At 42.2% G+C, this 23,717-nt stretch overlaps 1 protein-coding gene and 1 long non-coding RNA gene across 2 annotated transcripts in view; one reads left to right on the top strand and one right to left on the bottom strand.

Annotated features, from left to right (window-relative positions):
- LOC309852832 overlaps positions 1–23,717 on the bottom strand; it is a 642,903-nt gene that overhangs the window by 590,326 nt on the left and 28,860 nt on the right. The gene's annotated exons all lie outside the window — the stretch shown is intronic.
- On the top strand, positions 72–22,974 carry LOC309852763 (zinc finger protein 677-like). Its single transcript, XM_082710003.1, has 4 exons — positions 72–439; positions 3,643–3,733; positions 5,435–5,561; positions 14,194–22,974. The coding sequence occupies exons 2-4, from the start codon at positions 3,719–3,721 to the stop codon at positions 15,477–15,479; spliced, it is 1,428 nt and encodes a 475-aa protein (XP_082566129.1). The 5' UTR covers positions 72–439; positions 3,643–3,718; the 3' UTR covers positions 15,480–22,974.

Here is a 23,717-nt window from a genome sequence, read left to right as displayed (position 1 = left end):
TCCGACCCATTCGGCCCTGCCCCCGCCCTGGACCCAAAGATCATCTCCGTTTCCCTCTCATTGCCGGAAATGCTTCTCCGAAACTAAACCCCATCCCGCCCGCCGAATTCAGGACGAAGGCCCGGCCAGTACGGGCTTCCCCGGACAGCCGGAGGCGCCCCACTCAGGCCCTCCCATAGGCGGCGAGCACCCCGGCCTGGCAGCCCTTCGCATCCGACTCATTACCGGAAGCGCCCCTCACAGTCTCGCCGGTGCGCCGGCGCGCACGCGCACCTGTTTGCCGACCCGGAAGCGGCTGACCGGAGAGAAGGTCAAATCGGCTCCTGAGGGCTTTTAACTTGCTCATTTCTGCGTCAGAACCTCAGTCCCCAGGCATACACCGCTGAGGTGTGGGGTGTCTACGCACATTCGAGTCCCTTCACCCGCGCCTCCCACCGCGGTAAGTAGCGTGTCGCGGAGACGCACAGAATCCAGAGGGCGGCGCTGCCGGCCCGGGGGGTCCCGGGGCCTTTCGGTTCCCATCGTCCGAGTCGGTCCCCGCCTGTCGCCCCCACCCGCCCGCCGCCGCCTGCCGCAATGTCAGCGTGCTTCACGCCGTCCCGGGCACCGCTCGCACCCGCGCCGTGGGAGTCCAGGGAGATGGGCGTGTGCACCTCGCGCCGCAGCCTGGCCCGGCTCGGCCCACAGACGCGCGGAGTCTCTCCCTGGCCCTGGTTCTGCGCAGACCGCGCCGACCTCCTGAGAAGTCCCCATGCAACCCCGCGTGCAGTGAGGGGACCGAGGCCCAGGAAGGGCACCTTCTTCAGTGCATGCTTTCAGGAGTGGGATTAGGACGGAAGATCGCGGGGAGTGACGGAGCAGGTCCCCTCCCTCACGCGAGGATGGGGGCCTTGTGGAGGCCGTGACTGCGGCAAATGAGGGATGGGGGCGGGGGGGGGGAGCCGGAGAAAGAGCAGTGAGAGGGTCCGTAATAGACGGCGAGATGAGGAGGATGCGGGAGGGACTTGCAACGAGGCCCTAAGAGCGGAAGGGCAAGTCGCCAGCGGAGAAAAGAAACGAGCGAAATGTGGAGGAAAGGGAGGCGCTCCGGAAGAAGGGGAGCCGAATAAGAGGGCCCTCGGTTAACAGAAGTGGGGTGACAAGGGCGACGCACTTCACGCAGACAGTGGGAAGGAGAAGGTGGTTTTGAGTAGACGAAGCTGGGACAGAGAGGCGGTAGGGATGACCACCCAGAGAGAAACATCAGTGTGAGAGCTTAGCCAGAGGGTGTGACAGGAAAGAGGGAATGGAACTGGGGAGCAGAGAGGACACGGGTGAGGGGAGAGAGAGGCCAACATCTATGGAGGTAGGGACAGTCCGAAAGGTTGGGACGAAAGAGTAAGGGAAGGTGAAATAGGTTTCAAGAGTCTTCTGGAAGGTGTAGGTGTAGCGAAAGAGAAAAGGGGAGAAAACCGGGCGGAGCCAGGGGAATCACAGGAAAGGAGAAACAGTGGAGAGACTCAGGAAAGAGAAACACACGAACAGATTAATAGAAATCCTTGGGAGGGAGAAAGAAGGAGAACCGAGATCTGGATGAGTGGTGCTAAATGGGACATGGCCGATTCCGTTGTGTTACAGTGACCTGTGTCTCCACAATGTACTTAATGTTAAATTTGCTTGTTTGAACAGGTGAGAAAGAATTACTGCTTATAAGGCTGGCGCATTTTATACTTATTAGCATCATGAGTTAGTTTTAAAATATAAAGCATAGAATTACTATATAGTCTGCCAAACTTACTTCTGTGTATATACACAAAGAAGTTGAAAACGGGGACCAGAACAAGTGTTTGTACTCTGTGTTCATAGCATTACTTACAATAGTGAAAAGATGCATTGAACTCTTCTATGCAAAACACTGAAAACTTGTCTGTACTCTGCAGTCTTGCTTCCATTTGACACTTGACCTTAAAACAGACTTTCTCATTTACCATTCCATCCCCTTGTCAGAGGCAGTAATGACCTCCAATTTTCTAAATGTACTGGGTAATTGACTCTCTTCATCTGTCTGAAAGCAACAAGTTGAACAGTGACCACTCATTTTTCCTTTGAAGACATTTTTTTTCATGGCTTTCCAGACATTACAGAATTGACATATTTTATCTATTATCTGTGTGTGTGTTTTCAGTTTTCTTCTCTGCACTTGTTAACTTCAGTTTCCTCTGCTGATTTTTGCTCAATTCTCTGCTTTCTGATTGGAGGAGTACCCCATTGGCTAGTCTAGGACCTCTTCTTTTCTCTGTTTACACCCAGTGACTTTCCATGTCCCTGCATCTCAGGGTTTAAATACCCTGAGGTTTCCTAGGTTCACACACCATCTCAGACCTCCATTCCGAGTGCCAGAATGTATTGTTCAGCTATTTCCTCTGCATCTCTGCTGGGACATCTAACAGTCATCTCCACCTTACAGTTTCCAAACATGACTTCCTAAACTTCCCCAGTTGTGTTTCCTACAGTCCTCCACCTCCCAGTTAAGAGAAGTACTGTCCTTCCTGGGGTTTAGGTGACCATCCTGGCATGTTTTTAAAAGACACAGCATATTCTTTGTATGTGTTTTCATTTATGATAGAATTAAAAACAAAACAAAACACAGTGATCTGGGTGAAAGACTACGTGTTTTCCAAAATTCACTTGAAATGAAGGAGAAGAGTGTTTGAAGACCACGCCAGACATTCCTAATCTACTTCTGTGACCTGATCCCCTACTTATCCTCTCCTCCCACTAGGATTGAGGCCCACAGATTTCTTTGCTGTTCTCGGGACCAGGGTCATCATTGTCCTGCTGTTCTTGGGGCCAGGGTCAGGACTGCCTCAGGGCTTTCCAAGGGTCGTCCCTGTCTAGGATTCTCTGACTCTTCAAATGCTGGTGGTGGACTTCCTTCCCCAGGTGTTTGTTGCCATATCACCTTCTCGTGGGGCCATCTCTGACACTGCCGTGCCCCATTCCAGCCTCCCCCCACCCGCACTGGCCTGTTATGCCTCTCTGTGTGGATCTCGGCTACTTCCTCTTCTACCGTCTGGTTATGGGGGATGGTCCCACAAGAGAGCAGAGCCACAGGGGTGGGTAGGCTGCTGGGCTCTTCTGAGTCATGTTCCACCCTGACTGCCCATGGGATTGCTGAGGCATTTTGTGGATTCCTCATGGTCCCAGTCCCCAGAGATTTCTTGTGTAATGGGGCTCAGCCTCAGTGGTGTTGAAAGGGCCCCAGATGATTCTGATCTATATCCAGCATTGAACCCCAGGCCAGCTCCTCCATTGATAAGGACTGGAAGCAGCCCCTAATCTGGAGAGAGGTGAGGGGGCTGTTCTCTGCATAGGCTGTTATCAGGGCAGGTCTGTGACTTGAAGGGAGGCTCAGTGCAGCCCGGATCCCCTCTGCTGCAGCTTCTGTGTGTGCTTCACCAGGAGGGGAGCAAGTTCTGCAGGAAGAGGTCAGAACACTCATGTACTGGTCTCCATGTAGCAGCTTACTGTCCCCGAATCCGCACTGTGCCCGTGGGCAGCAGAGGGCTGTGTCCCACATGGGGAGATCTTCCCGTGTGGGGGGGTGTGGCACAGGCAGGTGAATGTTGACTCAGTTCTAAACAGCATACATTTGATGCTCAGGATTGACGTCTCAAGACCCATCTTGCCTGGGAGAGAAGCCCAGAAGAGGGAGAAGAAGAAAGCCCAGGAGTCAGGAATGACTCTTTCTCAGGTAAAGTCCTGTCTCTGTTCCTTGTTCTGTGCTCTGTGTCCTCACCTCCATGTGACCAAGCTCATCACACTTGGAAGGGTCCCTCGTGCCAGGTTGGCTCATGCTCAGCCCAGGGACTTCCATCAGTCCCTGTCTGCATGCAGATTCCAGCTATTCTATTTCCCTATACGTATTTAACGGAGATCAAAAGTACTTGTTACTGTTTTTAAAAAAACCTTGCAGAGGTGCATGACTGGCTCAGTGGGTAGATCATTGGACCCTTGATCTAGAAGTTGTGAGTTTGAGCCCCATGTTGGGAGTAGGGATTACTTAAAAAATATATATATATTCTTATAGGGTTGTTTTTGTAAGCAAACTGGATAGAATGACATTGATAATTTCATTTACATCTAATACAGTTTGTGCATGTTTAGTGTTCCAGAAATACACATGAATAAAAAATTATAATGATGGGGCGCCTGGGTGGCTCAGTGGGTTAAGCCGCTGCCTTCGGCTCAGGTCATGATCTCAGGGTTCTGGGATCGAGTCCCGCATCGGGCTCTCTGCTCAGCAGGGAGCCTGCTTCCTCCTCTCTCTCTCTGCCTGCCTCTCTGCCTACTTGTGATCTCTGTCAAATAAATAAATAAAATCTTTTAAAAAAAATTGATAATGATGATTTATGCAAAAATAGATGTCATTTAGAGACTAGTATTTTGATTTCAGTTATTTTCAATGTGTGCATTTTGTGTCCACACCTGTGTGTGAATACTAGCCCATGGTATGTAAAAAAGACATCATTTTATGTCTGACATGTTTTCCATGGCCTTAAATTTATTTCTACACCAACACAGACGTGAGATAATAGCTGTAAGAATACGGTGTGCTTGCATGTGTTATGTTCCAGCCTTGAACTTGTTTCAGATTTTCTCTATTAGCAAACCTTCTGTCAGTGGATTTTACTGTCGTATGCATTACTTCATTCACTGCGTGGGATGGATATGTGTTCCATCCTGAAGCCTGACCTCTTGGTTCAAGTGCGGGCCCTGCTACTTACTATCTCTGTTTGACCAGAGTGTGTTCGTTAGAGTACTTGTGCCAGAGTTGGGTCCTATGTAAGATGGGGACAAATACTAATTTAACGGGATGCAGTGTCCTTATACAAGTTAACACTTATAAAGCATTAGAGTAATGCGTACCATACGGGAAGTGTTCAGAACTTCAGATGCTTTTATTGTTAATGAGATTCCCATTTTGCAGTTTCTACCTTTCACTGACACTACTGTAGACTTTGTGAACCCTGAACACTCTACTTAGGCTATTGCTCATTTAGAAATCAGCTGTCATTTTGTGCGTAGTACATACTATCTAGAACTTGCATATAATTTACCATTTGTTGATGTGTTTGCATTTGTGTGTTTTATCTGGCACAATATTCTAAAATCCTCAGTTTAGCTGAAGGAAATCCTATGATGGGAAAGTGTAACAAATCAAAATCAGGGATATATGACTTGCTTAAAATGATCTTTTGTGGACCTATTGAAGCAGTCATTTTTCAATTAGCAATAATCGCGCCTCAAATAAACCTCATTGGCCATGATACTGCCACTGCGCAAAGCTTGAAGCAGTCATCTCTAATGGACCCTTATACCTCTCTCCTCCCCTCATTTTTATGAAATAAGTAGTTTCCTAATGGCCTCTTGGTGAAATGTGCTTTTATTTCAGGAACGGTTGACCTTCAGGGATGTGGCCATCGAATTCTCTCGGGAGGAGTGGGAGTGCCTGGACCCTGCCCAGAGGGCCTTGTACAGGGACGTGATGGTGGAGAACTACAGGAACCTGGTCTCCCTGGGTAAGGATAGTTTCCCTCTGGAGGTTGGGAACTGCCCTAGTATATCTTTGTGTTTCTCTTGGAAGTTTCTTGGGCGCCCTTTCCCTACTTGCCTGAGATTGAAGCCCTGCTGATTCAGAATTGAAAAGCTTCACAGTGTGGTGTCTGGATTTTACACCCAGATGATCGTACAGGTTTGTGGTGGTGCTAGAACTGGAGGAAGAACAAGACCTTATGTCAGAAATTTTTAAAAACTATCACATTGCCTGGTTTTACACCTGTAATCTTGATTTGGTCATTCAGGGAAGAAAGCTGGATATTTGCGTGTCAGACATTTAAGCATTAGGAAGAGGTGTGTCCGTAAACAAAGTTGTGAAATGTTTTTCTAGACCTGCCTATAATGAACGTCCTTGGTCCCAGCTGACAAAGGGCTAGGAAAATCCCAGGATATCATCTCCCAGTTTTTGTGTCAGCAGGAATCTCTTTCTGAGCTGAAAGTTACCTCCCTGTGTAGCAGGGGAGAGCCCTGGAATGCCAGGAGTGGGGCAAAACTAGCCCCAAAACCCAGGCAAGAGGGAAGAAGTCAGCGATGTGAACACAAGTAAGGGGCAGATGCAGAGAGGAGGTGACTTCCAGAAATGTCATTTGGGACATTGTCCCCACGTGGGAGAGGGGGTGGGAAAGGAAAATCGATTTCTCTTGGGCTCTCAAAGGAGCTTGTTCTCCCTCTTTTCTTGTCCTCTTCTTCATATGTGTATGTTTCCACTGTTGATGGTTCTGCTGCTCTGGTCAGCGACAAGGGCAGAGTCTTTAATATGACCCAGACATGCTATTCTCTGTCTTTTAGAGCCCTTTACTGGTTCAACCTTGGGGAGCACAGGAAGGGCTCTTTGTAAGGGGCTTTCTTCCTTCCTTAGCCTCTCCTTCCCTGCTCAGTCCACACAGATCTGATGTAGGGCTTTCCCCGCTGCCCCCCCGTCCTGACTGCAGGCCCTGTCTGGCTTGCATCCCGTTTCATGTGCTGAGTGACCCGTCACGGTGGGAACGTCGGCTGCTCTTTTGCCTGTGGGACTCCAGGCAGAAGCATGGGCTGTCCAAAGCCCTCTGGCTGTTCGTGCCTCCACCATATCCTCCGTATCCTCCTTTCCACTTTTGCCCTGCAGGGGCATGTGTACCGGGAGTAGATGGGGTGTTTTAGCATTGCTGTTCGGCAGTGCTCTGTAGAGAGAGGGCAGGGAAAGCCTTTGATTCCCAGTCCTTCAAGGGGACTGTATCTCAGGCTCTGGGCCCTCAGCCTGGAATCTGTAAGCAGACACCAGGTCGTGTTTGAGCATTCCACAAAATCACACCCGCTTCCTTAATTTCCTGCCTTTTGTGTGTCTTGCTCATGCAGCATCTCCTTAGTCTTGGATTGTGGGAAGCCCTTGACTGTGGCTGATTTCCTGGTCTCCTACGTTTGTTTGGTTTTGCCTCTGAAATTTTCTTGGTTTTGAAATAGAGTTCCTTGGCGTCTGGAATTTTATCCTCATTTTCTGCTGTGATAACCCAGCCTTTAGGTGCCGGACAACTTGTGAGCTCTCCCATGAGGAGTTTTACTGGGTGAACGAACATTCTGGATGGAGAACACTTATTTACAGTTCTGATGGATATGAAGGAGTGGGCTTTGTCCAAAAATCTATATGACCTCTGGAATTTGGTGAAAATATAATCATAGTTATCCTTTCTATATCTGTTTTTGCTTGAGTTAGTACCTGCTTGATGACAAAGAGCCTTTTTCATTTGAATGAATTTGGGTTTTTAAAATTGGGCATATTGGATATCTTGAGACTATGCTCTTATTATGAAGTGTCTCTGTTCACCTCAGAAATACAAAGAAATTCATTCATTGTTCGTTTTATAAGGTATTTTGGTTTTTCGGTAGTATATCCTAAATTTTCTAAATGTAACTTGTTAGGTTTCACATGAATTTTGTAGAGGTGTTTTAAAGTCAGTTCAGATGCTTCATGTTAAATCATTTCTGTGTCTGTATTCACCATGTAACTCTTAGGTACGCTGAACTAATACCTAAAATTCTAAGTTTATTTTATAGAAACATATGGATCTTACATTTCATGTACTTTTTCATCACTATGACTTTTGACAGAGTTTTCCACCAAATTTGTAAAATTCTGGAAAACCTTTTATTTGTAACCCATGAAGGCTGTTACATTTTAGAGTGTTCTGTAATTTTCTGGGTATCACTGTTTCTTATGGTGATCACCTCTGCACATGCATCTTCTGGCACTGGCAAATAGACTTTCTGTCCTCAAATGCTACTGATAATGCTGCCTTAGAAGTTATTCCTTGCTCTCAGTCATATGACCCTTAAGGTTATATATAGTCTTCCGATAATCTCTGTGAAGTCAGGATTCATTAATTCTGGGCAACTGGACATTAATTTTTATTCATTCATGATAACTGTATGTTTATAACTACATATGGCAGTAACGCCTGTCACCTCATTTCTGTTTCATGTGTGAAACTATGTTGAGAGATGCAGTGATAGAATTTCAGGTAATTAGAGGAAGCCAGTCTAAGAGAAACTGTTATTTCCAGATAGCTTCAAAATTTTTAACATATTAACATCAGAATATGTCAGTTTTTTAATACCACTTCTGTCTACTTGAACCACTTCTGTCTAATTGTACAACATTCCCATCACTCCAGATTACTGTCCTTTACCCATTCATCAGTTTCTCCACATCCCCATCCCCTGGAAACCACCAGGCTGTGTTTGTCTCTGATTATCTATTTTATAGAATACCATGTTTTTTCTACTTTGATAAAAATGGTTTTTGTCTATGTGGAATCTCTAGACCACTTTGGTCAATATTACCATTTTTAAAAATATGAAATTTTCCAATGCATTGTATGCTATGTCTTTTCCATTTATGTAAACATGTTTACTTTCTCTCAGCAGTGTTCTACAATTCTTAGCCTTACAGGTCTTTCACACCCCTGTTTAAATTGATTTTATGGCATTTTATTCTTTGAATGGTTCATTATACATGGAATCGTTTCTATAACTCCCTTTTCAGGAAGTTCATTATAGTACATAAAGCACAGCTGAGTATCCTGTAACTTTTCTGACATCACTGTAACATTAAAAGGTTGTATGTGTTTGTGTGTTTATGTCTTTCAGGGGATAGTTCAGGGAATTCTGTATTATGGAGATCTATGACGTCTTCACATGGAGATAATTTTCTTTTTGCTCTCCAATATCTGTACTTTTTTTTCCTCCTTTTTCTTGTTTTATTGCTCTGGTTAGAATTTGCAGAATAATGTTAGATAGCATCAGTGAAAATGGATATCCATGTCTTATTTCTTTTCTCAGGGGGAAATTTTTACTGTTTCATCTAGGACATTAGCTATAGGTTTTCATAAATAATCTTCAAGAGGTTGAGTAAAGTCCTTTCTCTTCTGAATCTGCTGAGTGTTTTTCTCATAAGAATTTTAGAATTTTTCAAATATTCTGCATACAATGAGATCATTGTGTAGGGTTTTTTTTTTTTTTTCCTTTTTGTCTTACCATTAATAGATACTATGTTTATTGATGTTATATGTTGAACCTTCCACTGTTGAATTCTTGGAACAAGTCCCTCTTATTTGTGTTGTGTAATTTTTTTCTTTCTTTCTTTTTTTTTTTTTTAAGATTTTATGTATTTATTTGAGAGAGACAGAGAGCAGGAGGTGGGTGGAGGGAGAGCAAAGGAAAAAGGAGAAGCAGATTCCCGGCTAAGCAGGGAGCCCAACATGGGGCTCTGTCACAGGACCTCAAGACCTCTACCCAAGCCAAAGGCAGACACTCACCCCCCTGAGCCACCTACGTGCCTCTTTTTTTTTTTTTTTTTTAAGATTTTATTTATTTATTTATTTGATAGAGAGACAGTGAGAGAGAGCATGAGCGAGGAGAAGGTCAGATGGAGAAGCAGACTCCCCATGGAGCTGGGAGCCCGATGTGGGACTCGATCCCGGGACTCCAGGATCATGACCTGAGCCGAAGGCAGTCGTCCAACCAACTGAGCCACCCAGGCGTCCCCCTAGGTGCTTCTTTGTTGTGTAATTTTAATAATACTTTCTATTCAGTTGGCTGGTGTTTTGTTGAAGACTTTTACATCTGTATTAATAAGGGGGATACTATTTTGAAGTTTTCTTGTGATGTCTTCGGGTTGGTATCGGAATAATGTTGGCCTCGGAGGCACCAAGGGGGCGTAGTCAGTTAAGGTTCCAACTCTGTTTCAGCTCAGGTCCTGATCTCAGGATCATGAGATAAGCACCATGTTGGACTCACTTTCAGTATGGAGTCTGCTTAACATTCTCTGTGCCTTGGACGCCTGGGTAGCTCAGTCATTAAGTGTCTGCCTTCAGCTCAGGTCAGGATTCCAGGGTCCTAGGATCGAGTCCTGCATTGGATTCCCTGCTCAGCGGGGAGCCTGCTTCTCCCTCTCCCACTGCCCCTACCTTATGTTCCCTCTCTTACTGTCTCTGTCTGTCAACTAAATAAATAAAATCTTAAAAAAAAAAAAAAAAGGTTTCTCTGTGCCTCTCCCTCTACTCTTTCCCTTTACGACTTACTCCGTCTCTCTTTAAATAATCCTTGGGGTATAAAGATTAAAGTTGGCCTCTGAGAGTAAATTAAGACATGTTCTATCTTTCATTTCTTTTATTTTTTTTAAAATTTTATTTATTTATTTATTTGAAAGAGATCACAATAGGCAGAGAGGCAATCAGAGAGAGAAGGGAAGCAGGCTCCCCACTGATCAGGGAGCCTGCCACGGGGCTTGATCCCGGGCCCTTGAGACCACAACCTGAGCAGAGAGAGGCTTAACCCACTGAGCCACCAAGGCACCTCTATATCTTTCATTTCTTTCTTTCTTTCTTTTTTTTTTTTTTTAAGATTTTATTTATTTATTTGACATACAGAGATGGTAAGTAGGCAGAGAGGCAGGCAGAGAGAGGGAAGGGGGAGAAGCAAGCTCCCTGCTAAGCAGAGAGCCTGATGCGGCGGCTCCATCCCAGGACCCTGAGATCATGACCTGAGCTGAAGGCAGAGGCTTAATGCACTGAGCCACCCAGGCACCCCTACATCTTTCATTTCTTACAGTGCTGTTCTATTTACATGAAACTTCCTCACCCTTTGTTTCTCTTGGAAGCCTTAATTTCTCCCTTATTTTCAAAGGACAGTGTTCTATGGGGATAGAGTTGATTAACAGTTTTTTGTGGTTTTTTGGTGGTTGTTGTTGTTTTCCTTTGTCAACACTTTAAGTATCTTATCCCATTGTCTCTGGATTTCATGGTTTGGCTGAAAAGTCAGCTCTGAAAGCTATGGTGTGTCCTATTATACGTGATGCTTCTCCCTTCTTGGTGTCAACATTCTCTCTTGATATCTTTCTCTTCCATGTATTGATCATAATTTGTTGCATGTGCATCTTGGATTTTTTTCTTAAATTGGATGTTCAGTGAGTTCTTAGATTTGTAGAGTCTTGTCTTAACATTTAAGAAATTGTCTACCATATTTCTTCCAATATTCCTTCTGCCTCCTTCTCTCCTTTCTTTTTGGGGTTCCCGTGGTTCATGTGTTGGCCCACATGGTGTTCTCTTCCAGGACTGTTAGACTCTGTTCATTTACACTTGGTCTTTTCCTTTGTGCTCTTCAGATATGGTAATTTCAACTGACTTCCTTACCAGTTTGCTGAGTCTTACTCCACCTTATTAGACCTGATATTGAACCTTTCTGTGAGATTTTTCAAGTCAGCTATTTTACATTTCAGCTTCAGAGTGTGGTTAGGTTCTTTTTCCACTTTCTATCTCTTTCTTGATATTCTCTATTTATACAGCATTTTCCTGATTGCTTTTCAGTTCTTTGTTGGTCATTCCTTTTAGCTTTTTAAATAGTTGATTTAAAGCATGGGTTTAGTAAGTCCAAAACTTGGGCTTCCTTAGGGCTAGGTTTTGTTACTTATTTAATATTTCTTTTTCTGTATGGGTCCTGCTTTATTGTTGTGTTGGCTCCTGTGTACCTTCTTGTTAAAAATGGGACATTTTGAATATGTTGAAACTTTGGAAATTATAATATTCTCCCTTCCAAGGTTTTTTTTTTTTTTTTTTTTTTTTTTTTTTAATGTCTCTTGTGATTGTTGTTATAAATTTTGTGTGGTGTATTTTCTTTGTTATGTGTAGCCATTGATGCCTTTGGTTCACTTCTCGGTCAGCTAGAGATTCAGCAGACTTCTTAGACTGCTGGAACCAAACACAAAACATACCAACTTTCCACCTTTGTGTGTGTGTATGTGTGTTGGGGAGTGCATGAAGCACACAGGGTAGACGTTTAAGAGAACAGCGCCCTGTCCTTCACTTCTGCTTGCTCAGAATCTGCTGGATAGCAGGAGGTATAGTCTTGGGGTCTTCTCAGGTCTTTTTTCATGCGTCTGGTCCTGGGCATGCCTGAAACCATTTTGGGTCCCTGGAATATGTGGGGGATTTTCAAAGCCTAATTTCCCAGTGTACCTTGCTCCTTTGTGTTTTCCTTGGGGTTTTCACTTGCCCATTGTTTGCCCCAGTTGTTATCCCTGCCCTAGGTGGCAGTGGCTACTAGACTTAACCTTTAAATGTTTGTGACAGGGCCCCTGTGCCTCAATTGTTAAGCTTCTGCCTTAGGCTCAGATCATGATCCCAGGGTCTTGGGATCCAGTCCCTCTTCGGGTCCCTGCTTGGTGGGAAGCCTGCTTCTCCCTCTTCCACTCCCCCTGCTTGTGTTCCCTCTCTCACCGTGTCTCTCTGTCAAATAAATAAGTGAAGTCTTTGAATGAATGAATGTGTGTTTGTATGTGTGTGTGTTTGTGACAAAGGCCCCTGGTTATCACCTCCACCTAGGTAGAGATCTGAGGTAGGCCAAAGAAAGGCAAGCATTTTGAGCCAGTCCTTCAGGGAGCCAGCAGACAGATTAAAGAAGCAAATAACCAGTCACAGTTCTTTGAAGATCCCATCTCTTCCCTGTGTATGGGAAGCCTGTACCCCTTGCAGACTCCCATCTTCAAGGCCACTTTCTAACTGAGGTGCAGGGCACAGATTCAGGGCAAGTTGAAACACCTACCTTTTTCTTGATGAAGAGTGTACCTTGTTGCTGGAATCCTGTGTTTAATTTCCAGGGTTTTTACAAAGTTCATTTGGACCGTTTTTGGTAGTTCATCTCCTGCAGTATTCTCCTGGTGTTTCCTTCTTTGCGATTTTGACATCACAGTTCCCTGTTGTTAATCTCTATGATATTACATATTTGTCAGAACTATGTTTCAAAATAGGTGATTTCAACATATTTTCCATTTATGATGTCATGTGCTTCTCCTGAAATTCAGCCCATTTTTCTCTTTTGGGTAAACCCTTTAGAATTCTGAAGTCTGTATACATTGTGTAATTTTTATAAATGAACATACTTACTAATTACTTCTGGATTCACTTGGGGTTATTAACATGTTTATCATTTTTTTAACATGATTAACATGTAATTTCTACATGTATTATGGTATATAACCATGTTTCACTGATTATTATATTGCAGTATGCCTGTTTGGTATGGTTATATTTTTGGAAGAAGTATTCAGGATATTTTATTATCTTTGAATGTTATTTTAATATTGTAGACAGTAAGTATTAAGGAATTTGCCCTTTTTAAAAAGATTTTATTTATTTGAGAGAAAAAGAGTTTGCAGAGTGCGTGAGAGAGAGAGAGCACATAAGCAGAGGGAGAAGCAGGCTCTCTGCTAAGCAGGGAACCCAATTCAGGGCTTGATCCTAGGACCCTGGGAATATGACCTGAGCCAAAGGCAGCCACTTAACTGACTGAGCCACTCAGGTGCCCCTCAAGAATTGACTTTAAATTTTTTTTTTTTTTTCAAGTATGATTCACTTCTAACCCTCCTGTGAGGTTTTTAGGCTTTGGGATGGCTATGGAAAATTCCTGTATTTCAGGGCACTGGAACTTTTTTTTTTTTTTTTTTAAGATTTTATTTATTTGTCAGAGAGAGCGAGCGAGAGCGAGCACAGGCAGACAGAGTGGAAGGCAGAGTCAGAGGGAGAAGCAGGCTCCCTGCGGAGCAAGGAGCCCTATGTGGGACTCGATCCCAGGACACTGGGATCATGACCTGAGCCGAAGGCAGCTGCTTAACCAACTGAGCCACCCAGGCGTCCCAAGGGCACTGGAACTTTTGATCACAGAGCATTTAAATAGGTTTCCCTGAAAATGATTTGAACTATGTTGTAATCACTCTTTCATTACTGAGAAATCTTGTGGGTTTTTTGTGTTTCTAAACATTTGCACACCATGGTTGAGAAGCTTGATAACTCTGGTAATTACGAATTCTGCTTTTGGTGTAATACTTTTTTGTGTGTGATTTTATTTGTTTATTTGAGAGAGAGGGAGAGGGAAAAGCAGGCCCCCCCAGTGAGCAGGGAGCCTGACTCAGGGCTCGATCCCAGGATGCTGGGATTATAACCTGAGTTGAAGGCAGACACCTAACCGACTGAGCTACCTGGGTGCCCAGTGTAATACCTTTTCTTATAAAATATCTGTCTTCGTACTCTAGTTAATATGAAGCCTATCACTATTTATATATTACAGATATCTCTACTAGATGTATGAACAAAGAATTACCACCAAAAGACAACATTAATAATGGAGAATTATTCCAAACGTTGATTTTGAAAAGACGCATAAGTCATGACTTTGACTTCGGTTTGAGGGTTCAGCAAGATGGGAACAAATTTGAGACTCAGTGGCTATGTGAAGAAAAAAATTGCAAAGGAATGACTACATCCCATTATAAAAATCTCACTTGTAGAGAAGACCAACAACATCACAAGTTCTGTAATGATTTTCCTGTAAAGCATAGTGTTTCTGTAAGAAATAGTAAATCTCAATACTACAAACATGATACGTCGAATAACGCACTGAAAAACAAGGCAGGCTCTTCAGGAAATAAGTATAGGAACTGTTTGGACAATAGGCTTGGTTTAAGCTTTCATTCACATCTGGCTGAACTGCAGAGATTTGAAACCCAAGAGGAAATTCATGAAAGTAACCAAGTTGAAAAGTCTACCAAAAAGTCCTCAGTTTCACCCCTTCCAAAAATTCCTTCTAGTGTCAAAACCAACATTTCTAACAAGTATGGGAAGGTTCTTACACATTCTTCATTACAGACACAACATCAGAAAACACCCAAAAGAGAAAAACCTTACAAATGTAAAGAGTGTGGGAAGACTTTTAGCCATTGTTCAACCTTAGCTACTCATCAAAGAATTCATTCTGAGCAGAAACCTTACAAATGTAATGATTGTGGCAAAGTCTTTAACAGGTTCTCAAACCTCACAAGGCATCAGAGAATCCATACTGGAGAGAAACCATATAAATGTAACGTATGTGGTAAGGATTTTATGATACGTTCACACCTTTGGGGACATGAGCGAATTCATACAGGAGAGAAGCCTTACAAATGTGATGAGTGTGGAAAAGCCTTTTCTGAGTGTTCAAATCTTGTTCAACATAAAAGAATCCATTCTGGAGAGAAACCTTACAAATGTAATCAGTGTGGTAAGGAATTTATCACCCGTTCACATCTTTGGGGTCATGAGAGAACTCATACTGGAGAGAAACCTTATAAATGTAATGAGTGTGGAAAGGCCTTCTCTGGAAGTTCAAATCTTACTCAACATAAGAGAATTCATGCTGGAGAGAAACCATATAAATGTAACGTGTGTGACAAGGCCTTTAGTCAGAATTCAAGCCTTACAGTTCATCAGAGAATTCATACTGGGGAGAAACCTTACACATGTCATGAATGTGGTAAAGCCTTCAAGCAGTACTCAAGCCTGAGTAGACACCAGAATATACACAGAATGAAGATATAGATGTAGAGCCTGTAGTAAGGCTTTTATTAAATGATCTCATATTTGGAGTCATAAGGGAATGCATATTGCAAAGAAACTTTACAAAAAAATGGCATGGCCTTCGTGCCATGATTTGACCTCAGGAATCACCAAAGAGTTCATGTTGGAGAAAACCCTAGAAATACAACTTGTGGTGAATTGCTTAAGTAAGTTGTACAATGTACTGTACTTGAGAGAATTCTTACTAGTGAGAACTAAGTCTAGTTCTTGAAGATTAATCAAATCACATGTCAAACTCTGCAGGAAAATTAGAAGTCAAAGTGATTTAAAATTCCTAAGACAATGGGTATCAAAGGAGCAGGGGCATCTATGGAAATGCCCACTTAATCATCAGTTTATATAGTCATTTTACTCATTTAGATGTTGTGATGAGGTTTACTTTATTATTGAATTTGGATCTGTGGTAGAAAATCTATTAATGATGTTATGTCTTCATCATAGACCTTCCATGTGTTGCCACAATGGTGTCTGTGATGGAACTTATTGTTTTGGTCCTAATGTGAATGATGGTTTATTTTTAATTTTCAAGTCATTTGTTCCTTGCTGGTATGTAGGAAGATAGTTAACTTTTGTACTGTGATCTTGTACCCCACAGCCTTGGTGTTATTGCACATTAGTATTTTATCTACCATACTTTTGTGCATCGTATGAGGTGGCTTGGAAGTTCTGATGACAGGTGCCACTCTATCTTGTTTCTGGCATCAAGACACAGGACTCTCTGTTACCATACTAATACCGATTGAATCTTGCAGTCATTTAAGTCCAGCTTGGTCATGGTGCAGGTTCTGGATGTATTGTGTTGGCAATCAGAGTATCCAGTTTGTTAAGGTCTCAGAAGCTTTATGCGTTATTGGTATTGGCATATAAAAGAAATCTTTGCACATAAATGGAAACTGGTCATAGCCAAAATTATAAACATACCAGTAATCTAAAACATGAGTACAAGTTATGAAAACACCTAAGTGTAGATCTAGATTATTTTTTTTTTTTTTTTTTTAGATCTAGGTTATTGTAAGAACATAGCCTTCCGGCTTTTTCGGTATATCATAATGGTTTAATCATGTGCTTTGTTACCTCCCCAGTAAGTTTAAGTCCCCAGACTGCTGCTAAACAAGGAGTGAAGTTAGTGAAATCACTCAACCCTGTGTGCCTAAGGTCTCCTCCTTAGAATGAAAGTGGTAGTAGTCCCATCCCTGATTTTTGATGAATGAAGACTTTAAGTGCCTTGACAGCAGAGATTCCTACATTGTGAGTGTTTTTTAGAATTCCCCATTCAACTCTCAGAAGGCTCTTAATGAAGCTAAAATTAAATATTTTTTTCTTAAAGATTTTATTTATTTGCAAGAGAGAAAGAGAGAGCGAGCATGAAGAGGGGGAGGAGCAGAGGGAGAGGAAGAAGCAGACTCCCTGCTGGCCAGGGAGCCTGATGTGGGGCTCAATTCTGGGACTCCAGGATCATAACCTTAGCTGAAGGCAGATGCTTAACCCACTGAACCAGGTGCCCCTAGAGCAAATGTGTTTTAATGGGAAGTAAGCATAAGTGAAGAATACTAGTTTTCTTTTCTTTTTTTAAAAGATTTTATTTATTTATTTGACAGAGATTAGAAGTAGGCAGAGAGAGAGAAAGGGAAGCAGGCTCCCTGCTGAGCAGAGAGCCCCATGTGGGGCTCGATCCCAGGACTCTGGGGTCATGACCTGAGCTAAAGGCAGAGGCTTTAACCCACTGAGCCACCCAGGTGCCCCAAGAATACTAGTTTCCAGTTGAAATGGTAAGTGTAGGTGAAACTTAGGTTCCCATGCAGGATCCCCCAAAGGAAGAGCATCATTCATTGCGAGCATCAGATGACCTCCAGATTTTTGATGGGAGGAGTCATCTTCATATCACAGATGCTGATTACAATCCTGGGGAGTTTCTTTCTTCTTTCTTTACCTGTGTATCTTCCTTTTTATCATATGTGAAGGTTGAGGTCTACAGATCTGAGTGTCAAGCACCTGTTTGTAGCCAACTTATTAGTCATCATCTTCACAAGAATCTCCAGCACCATGACAGCTTTTGGGTAGGAATATTTTCTCCCTGATCTTGGATGTAAATTTGTTTACTGGGTTACAGCGTGATATACTGTGCTATATTATGTAAGTATCTGAGGAATCTGGATGAAGGGGTGAAGTTTATAAGGACTTTTTCATATGGTATTTACACATTTTGTGTATCTAATTTCTTCAAAATAAAAAGTACAGAAAGGCAGCATGATATGCTGTGGCTTTTAGAAATTTCAGGTGCAGCTGTATGTTCATATGGGAATAAGGGACATTATAGGTACATCCAAAAATCATTCTTAAAACTTGTCACCACCTTGGTAATTTTCCAGAACACTGGAAATGACGTGTGCTTCCACCCCACATAATGTGCGGCTTACTCTGCTTCTTAGAACTGAATCAGAAACACAGGAGTAGAACCACAGGATTGGATGTTTCAAGTGTCTGCTTTATTATGCATTGGTGGATTACTTTGTTCTGGAACCACCTCTAATCCTGCATGAAGTGGGCAGATGGTCAGAGGAAAGGGGAAGACGATTCCAGAAGCACCATCGAAATTCTCTTAATGTCTGAATGAAAAGCTTCCATCTTTCCCTTCAGAATAGGGTCAGAAACTCCTCATTCTGGACAAAGTTCTCAAGACACGAGAGAAGAGCAGAGGTACCCGAGGAGAGGTCCTGCCTTAAGGAGGGAAGCTATCCTCACACAAGACAACCAGTTTTCTTTAGGTTTAATATCCTGACTGTACATGTAAGCTCTGTGAGCAGGGTCTATGCAGTCCCTGTGATTCTAAGAGAATACTGTGTATTATTGGTGAATGTCACAGTCCCTGAAATGAAATACACACACCCAGACATGCATTTCTTAAAGTGGCAGTGGGAAGATTATTTTGTTTTCACACAGTATGAGCTAAGAATAGAAGTATAAGAGTGGGTTCTGGCGCCGTGTGATAAGAGTGGGTTCTGGCGCCGTGTGAAGATTATTACTTGGGTTTGGTGGCGGAACTTCTGGGTCCTGACTTTGAAGAAGTTTGACCTTTGCCAGTCTCAGATTGCTCCTTTGGGGCGGTGCCTTCCATGCAAGGCTTGGTTGCACATCGTGTGGGACCTTTCTGTGAAATGTGGTTGAGGGAGGGCATTGCGCATGCACGTGTCTTCCTGTCCTAGTCACAGGTCATGTGATTTAGTATCCTAATTCTGGTGCTTCTCAGTTTCATCTTGTGAACATACCACCCCAAAAGCTATTCTCAGCCTCCTGCATCATGGCTGTGCATTCTGCCTTCACCCTGGTAACCTTGTCTCCTGTTGTCGTAACCTGGAGGGTTTGCCTGAAGAGAAAAGTGAAGTAACATGGCACCTGCTGTTTCTTAGACGCAGCTGATTAATCTCTTTTTTCCTGTATCCCTTTTCCTCACATGACTGTTGCAGTCCCAGGACAGCAGTAGAACCTAGTGTTGCCATGGGATACAGAATTCAGAGGAAATGTAAGAAGAAAGCAAGCTTTAGGATAGAGAATAAAAGGATTTTTTGAACAGATGAGGGCCTCCCAAACATGACAGCCTTCTGTCAGTCAAACAGAAGACCCACAATGGTATGATGCAGTGGTAGTTATAAAACAGGTTTGGTGTACCTGGCTGGCTCGATAGAGCACGTGAGTCTTGATCTTGGGTTGTGAGTTTGAGTCCCACATTAACTGTAGAGTTTACTTATATAAAAAAAAAAAAAGTTAAAAAAAAATTCTAGGCTTGGTCAACAGCCTGATTATAGTCCATTTCTTCAGTGAACAGGCGTTCGCCCACCATGGCTCCTGAATGAATGAATGCAGATAGTTATGTCAGTGCCAGTGACTTGTTTCTGCATATTGCACAAAGATTAGTGCCCTTAATCTCAGTCTGTAGTTTTTCAAGTGGCAGGTCAGGTAACTCCAACATGGGCAGTAGCCCAAGATCCTGGATTCTGACCACTGAGTAAAACAACCATATCCACTCTCATTTCTGCATGTCCGACATAGAGGCTAAACATCCAGGCCAGCGAATCCGTGAGGTTTCAGCTTTGGTAAGCCATCAGTGGACCAGTGTCAGACAATGAGGGGAACCTGGGATCACTGAGGTCCTCGTGGTACCAGGAGCTTTGCATCAGGCCATAGATATGACTCATTCCTGTAGAGCTGAGATGTTGTTGATGTCAGTCAGGATTCATTCTTGAGTATACTTTCTCTGTTTGACCAGCAGGACTTCTAGGACCTCTCTGCCTTGTTGGTTTTAGCGTTCAAGTTGCCTCATCAACATGGGAATGTTACACCAGATAGTCACAAGTCCTGAATGGGTCATGCTTCACTTTTGACAAATGTTCAGTAGTAAGCTAGTGGCTGCTTTCCAAAAGCAGTTTATCTGTGTTATGTGAAACCTGAGTCCAGGGGTGCCCTGGTGGCTCAGTCAATTAAACATCTGCCTTTGGCTCAGATCATGATCTCAGGGTCCTTGGATCAAGCCCCGCATTGCATTGGATTCCCTGCTCAGCAGGAGTCTGCTTCTCCCTCTCCCTTTGCTCCTCCCCACCCTCTGCTTGTGCTTTATCTTTCTCTCTTTCTTTCTCTCAAATAAATCTTTAAAAAACAAAACAAACAAACAAACAAACAAAAAAACCAAACCTGAGTCGAAACCCCAATGGAGTCTTCCAGGGGAGACTTCCAGCCTTTGTCAGAGACTCCAAATGGTGGAATCTGACACAGTTTTGCATTTTCTCTGACATTCCAGAAGTCTATTACGTCTTTACTGCTAGAATGAGCATTGTACATTGCCTACATAATTCCAATAAACTGTAATTGGAAAAGGATTTTGAATTTGTCACATTTTATCAGCCTTACCTACTGTCAGAGAAGGAATGTCCTATACAGGACTATTGAGACTAATGTCTCTAAGTTTCCAACAAACAATTCACCCACTCAGTGAAACCCTCGCAGCAGAGGGTTGAGACAAATGTGCTATATTCTCACCCACACACTGATGACAAATGTCTGGGGAGTTTTCTTCACTAACACTGTTCTACCTTGAGCCCACCTTGAAGAATGTGCATAAATAAGGAATCTCATACAAATGGTGATGGTTGTGAGAACTGGTAAAATATTTTAAAAAGTATTGGAAGTATGAATGAACGCTGAACAGATGTAAGCCTATGACTGTGAAATTTACCATTCGATATGTAACCAACATAAATTTGTGCATGTGTCACCAAAGCACAAATTCTAGCATTTACATAACAGGGCTATTCATAATAGCCCCAAACTGAGAAACACCCACATGTGCATCAGGAGTGAAAGGTCAAAGTAATTGTTAGATAATTTACACAAAGAAAGTCTATTAAATGTTGAGTCCACACAATGGAACTAATGTTAGTAAATGACCTATAACATACGTTAATGAGTTCATGAAATCATTTGGAATGTGAAGTCAAATATTCTATTCTGTATGGGTCCATTTCTATAAAGTGCCAAAGAGGCACTTTGAAAAGTGATCTGTGCTGTTAAATGTTACATTATTTACTGTGGTGTGTGGTAATTGGAAGGCTTAACAAAGAGGTTTTTTGGACTGAAAATCTGCTTTTTTAAAAACTACAAAATAGATACAGAGATGTGTTCACTTCATGCTGTTTTACTGTCTTTGTACTTAAGACCTATACGTGTATCTTGAAAAGTTGTTTTTAAATACCTATCACCAATTTTTAAAAATTCAGCTAAAGGTAAATAGAGTGCTGTTTTCATGTCCTTTTGTTATTGTAAAGACATTAAATAGTACTGTAATTTGTTTTTAAAAGATGTGCTCTGATTCCTAGGTGAAACATGAAGATATTGAGTGTAAAACCTCCTAAATAAAGGTAAAGTAGAGAATTATTGAAAATTTACAGAGAAGATAGAAAGATAAGAAAATAGACCATGGGTAATGCAGAACATGCTATTGCGTGTTGGTAAATCTAATCCCAATTTATCACTATTACATTGAACATACATTGGTAATTGCTCGTTACAATCTAACATTGTTTGACTCTATTCAGTGAATTTTTTTCATAAGTTAAAACATTAGGATTAAAGTAAAATAATGAAATATAATCTGACATTTTAACCTAGTAAATTGCCAACGGGACTGTATAATAGAGTTTAATGTAGGTTGTCCTTATAGTCATTGTAAGTGGTATTGTTTGTATATTTATTAATATGCAGTTTTCCAGTACTATAATTGAAAAACAGTCTAACAACTAACCACACATATACATGCACGGACATTCGTACAAGTGTGTGTGTGTATTACATCTTGATTTGTGGTCTAATGTGTGGCAAATATTTGAGTGTCTCTTATCATCTTAAAAATGGTGTTGCTCTATTTTTGTGCCACAGGGCTCAGTATAACAAGATTCATTATGTCAAGCTAACTCTCTTCAAATTATTGAATACTTAATATTTTACTACAGTTTCATTAGGTAAATACAGAGATAGCTATATTGTCATTTTTTCCCATACTTGAGTAACAACTGTTTTGTCCTTGTGGAAATCCTCCTGCCACAAACTGCACATAAACAGGATTCTTTGACTTTCCCTCTACATGACTCTTCTAAGCTGCTACAGGTTTAGTCAAAAATCCCACTTACCTCCTCATAATGGACATGAGTACCTCCAGGTCTCTTTCTTTTCAACATGAGAATTGTCATCTTCATGTGATACAGAAAAGTCTCTAGAGTTGGCAAAACCCATGCCACCTTATCGTAGACCTTTTGCCTTTTTGTTTCTCACTCACCTGATGTCTTTTAAACAATTGGCCATACATCTTTGTGCTTTCATTTTTCCCACTACAGTTTAATCTAGATATTTTTATAGGGAAAAAAAATGTGCTTCCCTCCCTCCATATAATTATCCTTCCAACAACCATCATCTCTATAAAGTTGTAATGTACTAATTTCCTATCTTGGCCCCAAACACATGTATTACCTGAACCAGATTTCCTTTTCCGCTTACCCCATTTTATTTCATTTTTCCCAGAGAACATTTTGTTCAGTTTCTTGAATGGCCATCTTACATACTGTTCCTTTTCCATGGAACTTTAGCAGACATTCTGTGGTTAATTTCTGGATAAATGTATTATGTCAAATTGGAAGTTCTGTGCTCAAAGACATCCCCATAATATCCAGGTTGTGTCAGGATCCATGTTTTATTATTTCATAGATTCAAACTACTCCACTATAATAACAGTTATGTGAGGATTTACATAATAATCATGCAGTACATGCAGTACTCCATTTACAATTCTTGTGTTTATGGTTTATTATTGGACACAACTTCAGTCCAACATCTTTTGTAAGGTGACTGTGTCATCACTGTAAAACTCTGTGAAGAGGAGTGAATAAACAATGGATGTTGTGCATAAACATAACTTCATATGTTTCATTTCTTTTTTTATGTTATACTCAAGCCCCATTGTGGGACTTGAACTTACAATCCATGCAGTCAGACATCTCACATTCTATTGAATGAGCTGGCCAGGTGCCCCACTTGACATTTCTGATGACATCAGGAGATTTTGTTCCTTGTCCACACAAAACAGAGCCTGGAGACACTGGAGCCGTGGCTCATAGAATGGAGGCCTATAGTTGGGAAAAATCTGTTGTTTAAGGCAGAGCAACACACTGGAGTTATTAATAACAATGCAGAGTTGGAAGGTGGAAAATGGTATAAAATGATACAAGGATTCTTTGGGTGACTCTGGACCCAGGAGAGCATCTTGGGGAGAGATTGTTGGTATGGATATGTCTGACCCACTGCTTACGCTTATACATGTTGGAAACCACGGAGCCACTGGCCCAAAGCATGACCCCCAAGCAGCAAATATCAGAGAATTGATACAGTGTTACTGTAGTGATAATGGGGTTTTATTATGTAGCCCTGAACAGTATCGCAAATAATTTTTCATTGTGATGTTTGCATTGTTCCATTTGCCAGTCACATACACAAGAAAAGAGATATTTACCAGTATTAGTAGGATCCAGCACCAGGAAAAAAAGGAGCCAATGTACCTGGAACCTTTCACTTTAAGTTCTGCCCATGGTGGAGCTTCTGGGGGTGACTGTGATACCCTGGAAGATACTCAAGAGACAGGTGCTGCTGATGGGCACACCC

Source organism: Mustela nivalis, assembly GCF_964662115.1.
Source record: "Mustela nivalis genome assembly, chromosome: 18".
NCBI classification, from domain to species: Eukaryota; Metazoa; Chordata; class Mammalia; order Carnivora; family Mustelidae; genus Mustela; species Mustela nivalis.
This window is presented reverse-complemented; position numbering and strand designations above follow the sequence as displayed.